Below are 6,975 nucleotides of genomic sequence, written 5' to 3'. Positions count from 1 at the left end.
TGCAGGGATTAGGGAGTGAATGGCTGCACGGCCAGCACAGGTATGTGAGATCCCGGGATAGTCCGCTTCCATCTATACATTCATATCTGAAAGAGTCATTAATTCTTCTGATATCATTTATTATAAGTAGGCGGGGTTTATCACTGTGATGTCATTTGTGGATTTTATTTATGTTTTTTAATGTATACAGATGAAATGTTGGATTTTTCCCATAGAAGCTGGATGGCATGTGCACGTTGTTCCTGCTAAATCATACACTTCAATGATTATCTCTATTTGAAGTAAGTGAAAGATAAAGTGTTACATTGCATATACACCGATCAGCCATAACATTATGACCACCCACTATAACCTGTCTAGGCATGGACTGCACTAGACCCCTCCTGAAGGTATCTGGTACTAATCCATCAGTAGCGGATCCTATAAGTCCTGCAAGTTGCCAGGTGGGGCCTCCATGGATCGGACTTGATCCCACAGATACTAGATTGGATTGAGATCTGGAGAATTTGGAGGCCAAGTCAACAACTCAAACTTATTGTTAAGTTCCTCAAACCATTCTTGAATTCATCAGCCCAGGCCACCTTCATCCATTGCTCTGTGATCCAGTTCTGATGCTCAGGTGCCCATTGTAGGTGCTTTTGGCTGTGGACACGGGTCAGCATGGGCACCCTGACCAGTCTGCGGCTACACAGCCCCTTACACAACAAACGCGATGCTCTGTGTGTTCTGACCCCTCGGAACCAGCATTAACTTTTTCCTGAAATTTAATCTATAATAGCCCTGCTATTGGATCAGACTTCCCGTGCCAGTCTTCGCTCCCCATGTGCATCAATAATCAATAATGTGATACATTATCACATTAGCAATACAGAGGCTACTGAGTTATTAAAGATTGGATGAAAAACAGGGGTATCTGGAAGTAATAACTCTTAGGACATTATTACCAGTAACTCCCAGTTCAAACTGGTGCGATATGGGAAACCCTGCGATTCAGTGCCGGTTCCCGCATCGCACCTGAATCGCACAGTGGTTCAAAATGACATCTGCCATTCGCTGGGGGTGTCAATGTAAAGTTAATGGTGGAGGAGCATACAGTCTCTAACATCCACCAGCTCTGTGATGTCATCATGGAGGAGTGGAAGAGGACTCCAGTGGCAACCTGTGAAGCTCTGGTGAACTCCATGCCCAAGAGGGTTAAGGCAGTGCTGGAAAATAATGGTGGCCACACAAAATATTGACACTTTAGGCCCAATTTGGACATTGTCACTTAGGGGTGTACTCACTTTTGTTGCCAGCGGTTTAGACATTAATGGCTGTGTGTTGAGTTATTTTGAGGGGACAGCAAATTTACACTGTTATACAAGCTGTACACTCACTACTTTACATTGTAGCAAAGTGTCATTTCTTCAGTGTTGTCACATGAAAAGATAGAATAAAATATTTACAAAAATGTGAGGGGTGTACTTACTTATGTGAGATACTGTACATAGTTATATTGATCCAAGCTGAACTAATATAACTTTGTAAAAAGATCCATAGCTGGGATTCTACTTTAACCTGTTATGGACCGCTCCACGCAGATATACTGCGGCAGGGCGGCCCTCCTGCGCAAAATCACGTACTTGTATCATTTCTCTTGCAGCCACCAGAGAACGGAGGTCATGCTGCCATTGTATCCCCACCTTTAGCCCTCGCCACGGGGAGTCCTGCACACTCTTCATCTCTGTACACCACCAGCATTGAATGTAGCCATGGCTAAAGAAGTGAACTTCCAGGACGTCCTCCAATCCTCCGACGATGATTTCAAGAAATACAAGCAGCCGGATCTATCCCAGACGCTCTTCTTCAAGGTGGCTTGCAGAACCTTTGGACCACCGAAGTCAAGGACGCGGCGCATCATTGCCCCTCCAATGCAGAGAGTAGAGTCTGACCCATTGGATCTTACAGGAAAGTCAATGGAAGCTTCCAGAGTCACCGCTAAACCAGGGGATGAGCAGATCCTGAGGACCAAGGTAGATGAACAGGTGCTGGGGACCAAGGTGAATGAGCCGATCCTGGGTACCAAGGTAGATAAACAGATCTTGGGGACCAAGGTGGATGAGCAGATCCTGAGGACCAAGGTAGATGAGCAGATCCTGAGGACCAAGGTGGATGAGCAGATCCTGAGGACCAAGGTGGATGAGCAGATCCTGGGGACCAAGGTAGATGAGCAGGTCCAGGAGACCAAGGTAGACGAGCAGAACATTTCCAACTGGATATCGCAAAGAAAGCAACTTAGGGCACAACTGGACAGTATGGGGGATCTAGAGAAATGGCTGCAAGGAAAACCAAGCCTGACCGCGTTGGAGACCCGGGTGCAAGATAAAATGGGCGAGAGGCATTTAAAAAGTCAGATGTCGCAGCAGACCAATCAGGATACGGCCAGCTCTGTAAGTTTTTATTATCGTCTTTCCTTCCAACAAACAGAATCAAAAGGGTCACCAATCATAGATTACAGAATGCCGGGTTTGTAAAGCAGGTTGGGGCTTGTTTAACCACTTTACCACCGGAGGATTTTGCTGTCTTATGTCTGGGCCACTTTTTGCGATTCGGCACTGTGCGACTTTAACTGACAATTGCGCAGTCATGCGACGCCGTACCCAAACGAAATTTACGTCCTTTTTTTCCCACAAACAGAGCTTTCTTTTGGTGGTATTTGATCACCTGTGCGATTTTTACTTTTTACGCTATAAACAAAAAAAGAGCGACAATTTTGAAAAAATAACAATATTTTTCACATTTTTTTATATGAAATCCCCCCCCCCCCCCCAAAAAAAAATGTCAAAATCAAAATTTTTTATCATTTTAGGCCAATTTGTTTTCTGCTACATATTTTTGGTAAAAAAAAAATCGCAATAAGCGTATTTTGATTGGTTTGCGCAAAGGTTATTGCATTTACTAAGGGAAAGATTTCTGTCATTTTTGGTGTTTTTTTTTTTTTAACGAGTAATGGCGGCGATCTGCGTTTTTTTTCCGCAGGACTGCGACATTGCGGCGGACAGATCAGACCCTTGACTGACATTTTTGACACTTTTGGGGTTACCAGTGACATTACTACAGTAATCAGTGCTATAAATATGCACTGTTACTGTAAAAATGACACTGGCAGGGAAGGGGTTAATTTTATTGGAGAGGGAGGGGTTAATGTATGCCTGGTGCTTACTAACGTGTGTGGGGGGAGGTGACTGAGTGACACAGGGACAGATCGCATGTTCAGCTATGCTGAACCCTGCAATCTGACCCTGCCTGTCACTTAGGAGATCCGCCCGCTTTGTTTACACAAACGGGCGGATTTCCAAACTCGATTCCCCGACGATCGGGGAAGAGCAGCGGTGATCGCCGCCGCTCCTCCCCTGGCCCGACTCCCGCTGTGACTGAATACAGCGGGAGCGAGCCTCCAGCGGCGCATGCGCCGCCGAGAAGGGGGGGTGTCTGCTGACGTAGGTCTACGTCGTCAGACCTACAAGAGCCACTTTGCCGCAGTACAGCTATAGTGAGCAGACGGCAAGTGGTTAGGATCTTTGAGGGGCTCCAGTGAGAAAATAGGGCACCCAGGGAGTGGAAGTAATAGCAGGTCCCTTATGGCATTCACCTTACCGCCTCCATATTAGCTAAAGGTCTGAGCACAGCAATCCAAGGCTGGGGCTTAATGGTGGTTTTAACTCTTTTACCACCGTACGGCAGCGGCAGCCATATGTCAGCAGCTGTTGGCTATCAGATGGAAGGAGATCCGGTAGTTGTGCAGCCACCCAATTCCACGCATACAGCAACTGTATCGTTTATCAGAAAAGCTCCACCTTTTATCAATAAATACCAATCCATGATCTCCATTCAGTGACTTTGTCTACTCAAGGCTGAGATGATATCACTAGTCTGCTGCAGGCAGCAGGAAGCATTTCCTCAGTCTCCACTCCCCCTAGTGATCAGACTGCAACATTGTAACTTTCTAGAAGGAAGGAGGAAGCATTTCCTGTCTCCCCCTCCCCCAGTGATCAGACTGCAACATTGTAACTTTGTAGAAGGAAGGAGGAAGCATTCCCTCAGTCTCCCCTCCCCCAGTGATCAGAATGCAACATTGTAACTTTGTAGAAGGAAGGAGGAAGCATTTCCTGTCTCCCCCTCCCCCAGTGATCAGACTGCAACATTGTAACTTTGTAGAAGGAAGGAGGAAGCATTCCCTCAGTCTCCCCTCCCCCAGTGATCAGAATGCAACATTGTAACTTTGTAGAAGGAAGGAGGAAGCATTTCCTTGCTCCCCTCCCCCACTGATCAGAATGCAACATTGTAACTTTGTAGAAGGAAGGAGGAAGCATTTCCTTAGTCTCCCCTCCCCCAGTGATCAGAATGCAACATTGTAACTTTGTAGAAGGAAGGAGGAAGCATTTCCTTAGTCTCCCCTCCCCCAGTGATCAGAATGCAACATTGTAACTTTGTAGAAGGAAGGAGGAAGCATTTCCTGTCTCCCCCTCCCCCAGTGATCAGACTGCAACATTGTAACTTTGTAGAAGGAAGGAGGAAGCATTCCCTCAGTCTCCCCTCCCCCAGTGATCAGAATGCAACATTGTAACTTTGTAGAAGGAAGGAGGAAGCATTCCCTCAGTCTCCCCTCCCCCAGTGATCAGAATGCAACATTGTAACTTTGTAGAAGGAAGGAGGAAGCATTTCCTTAGTCTCCCCTCCCCCAGTGATCAGAATGCAACATTGTAGCTTTGTAGAAGGAAGGAGGAAGCATTTCCTGTCTCCCCCTCCCCCAGTGATCAGAATGCAACATTGTAACTTTGTAGAAGGAAGGAGGAAGCATTTCCTTAGTCTCCCCTCCCCCAGTGATCAGAATGCAACATTGTAACTTTGTAGAAGGAAGGAGGAAGCATTTCCTGTCTCCCCTCCCCCGGTGATCAGAATGCAACATTGTAACTATTTAGAAAGTGTACAAATTTGTTGTTTCAAGAGAACCTGTCCTGATGTGAAAGTGGCTTTTACATCAATTGTACCATGTATTGTACAGTATTTGTTGTTAATGAGATTTTCTATATTTGCTCTGTTTAGTGCTGTCAATCATAAGTAACTGATTGGAAAAGACGTGTGTTGCTCACAGCAGCCAATCAGATTCCAGATTCCTTCCTTTCAGAAATATTGGCCTCCTAAGCTCCTATGTCCTGCCATTAGTTATGTATAACTCTCTGTTTGATGCTGCAGGAGGCGGAGCGCAGCGTTCCGAGGAGCGCCCAGCACAGTGCGGTCACGCCATCCATCCAACAGCCCAACCCCGAAGCTCTGGCCATCCTGGACTCTTATCTCCATCAGCGCCGCCTTCGACTCGTCGACCTTTACAACCAAGCAGACAAGAGGAAAAGGAAGGAGATCTCCAGCAAGGATCTGAAGTCCGTCCGTAAAGAGGTGGATGTTTTACGGTTGTGTTTTTTATTCCTTTTAAATCCGACCTTCAGTCTTGCACGGCCTCCTCTCCTGGAGGGAAATGGCTTCCTCTGATTTCACCGCACACTGTGAGCTTCACACCATGTGCATGAGAAGCTGCAGCAAGTCAGAGCCCCGCCCCATTTCCTAGTAAAACCAAAAAATAGTGATGCGTCAGGAATCTTTACCGTCAATCTTAGTGTAAAAATACAAATAAAATACAGAAAAATTGTGGAAAAAAAAATTTCCATGAATAATCCACATAAAAACAGAAAATTATTCAGCGTTAGATCACATAAAACTAAACAGTTAAGCAGCTGAACACTGGATAGGTCAAACCAGACAAAACCTAAAAAATTAACAAAAAAGAAGCAATAGTGCAATGCTTAAATTTGATGATAGTAATAATCATAACACACAGTGGTACGAGAGTCCATAAAGCCCCGTACACACGTACCGATCGTCTGCCGACGATCGTCCGTCTTTTGTCCCCGGAATGTCGGTGTCTGTTGAAAAGTGCAAAGACTGCACAAGACTTTTGTCCGCCGACTACAGCCGATTGCAGAAGTGATGTCATGTAATGGTTAACTTTCCCTGTGTTTTTTCTTTTCTGAGCATGCCCAGTCTTGCAAATCTGAGGTATGTCGGCCGAATTCTGTTCTGACTGGCGAACAATCGGGCGCTCTGGTGTCGGCATACAAAAATTTTAATGCTTGCAAGACAGATTCTTGTCGGCAGAATGTGCGCTGACAGCTGTCGGAGGCACCATACTAACAAGCGTACAATCGGCAGATCCTTCGTCCGCCGACGTTTGTATGCCGACGATCGGTACGTGTGTACGGGCCTTAAAAGTCCAAAGAAAGGAGATGCCTTCAGTGCAAAAAAGGTGAGTGACATACACCGCTGTTTCAAATGTGAACCCTTCCACCACTGAGTATTACTGCCTCTCACCTCCAGCAAACGACCACTAGGGGTCACCACGCCATACAATAGTATTGCAGACACCAATCCTCCTGTATCAGACCTCGGCTTCATATGGGCATGTCATCCGAAAAGAGAGTAAAGACCAGGGCTTTTTTTTAGCAGGAACGTGGGGGAACGCAGTTCCGGCACCTCCAGTACTGAATGTATGCAAGGGGTGCTGGGGTGTGCTGAAGGGTCTACTGATGCTGGCTGCTGGGGGGTCCATTTTTGCACATGGGGTTCCATAGTTGCCAACATTTGAAAAAAATTTCCAGGGACACTTTGCAGCGCAGCTATCAATTACTTGCGCATAATTAATCTCCACCTACTTATCAGATTATAGGGTCTGCTTCATAAAGAGAGAATTACAGGAAATTGAAAAGGGAATTGAAAACTTGAGGCCAAAGTAGCAGAGTTGGAATAATTCTCTCATTCAGCTGCACTACTTCTGCCTAAAGTTTAAAATTCTCATCACAATTCCCTGCAATTCTAAAGTGTGAAATGTGCTCAGGTGTGACCATAGAAAAAATGTAATATGGAAATATAAATAAAGTGCAA

The 6,975-nt window shown here is 45.7% G+C and overlaps 1 protein-coding gene across 1 annotated transcript in view; it reads left to right on the top strand.

The window, feature by feature from the left end:
• EFCAB12 (EF-hand calcium binding domain 12) overlaps window positions 1-6,975 on the top strand; it is a 30,981-nt gene continuing 24,006 nt past the window's right edge. The window contains exons 1-3 of the mRNA XM_082265538.1: window positions 1-40; window positions 1,643-2,429; window positions 5,236-5,436. Of these exons, the coding sequence (XP_082121664.1) occupies window positions 1,752-2,429; window positions 5,236-5,436 (879 nt within the window). The 5' untranslated portion in view covers window positions 1-40; window positions 1,643-1,751. The remainder of the gene's footprint in view (window positions 41-1,642; window positions 2,430-5,235; window positions 5,437-6,975) is intronic.

This window comes from Pelophylax lessonae, assembly GCF_965119305.1.
Source record: "Pelophylax lessonae genome assembly, chromosome: 8".
NCBI lineage: Eukaryota > Metazoa > Chordata > Amphibia > Anura > Ranidae > Pelophylax > Pelophylax lessonae.
The sequence above is the reverse complement of the archived record's forward strand: the minus strand, read 5'-3'. Positions and strand labels throughout refer to the sequence as shown.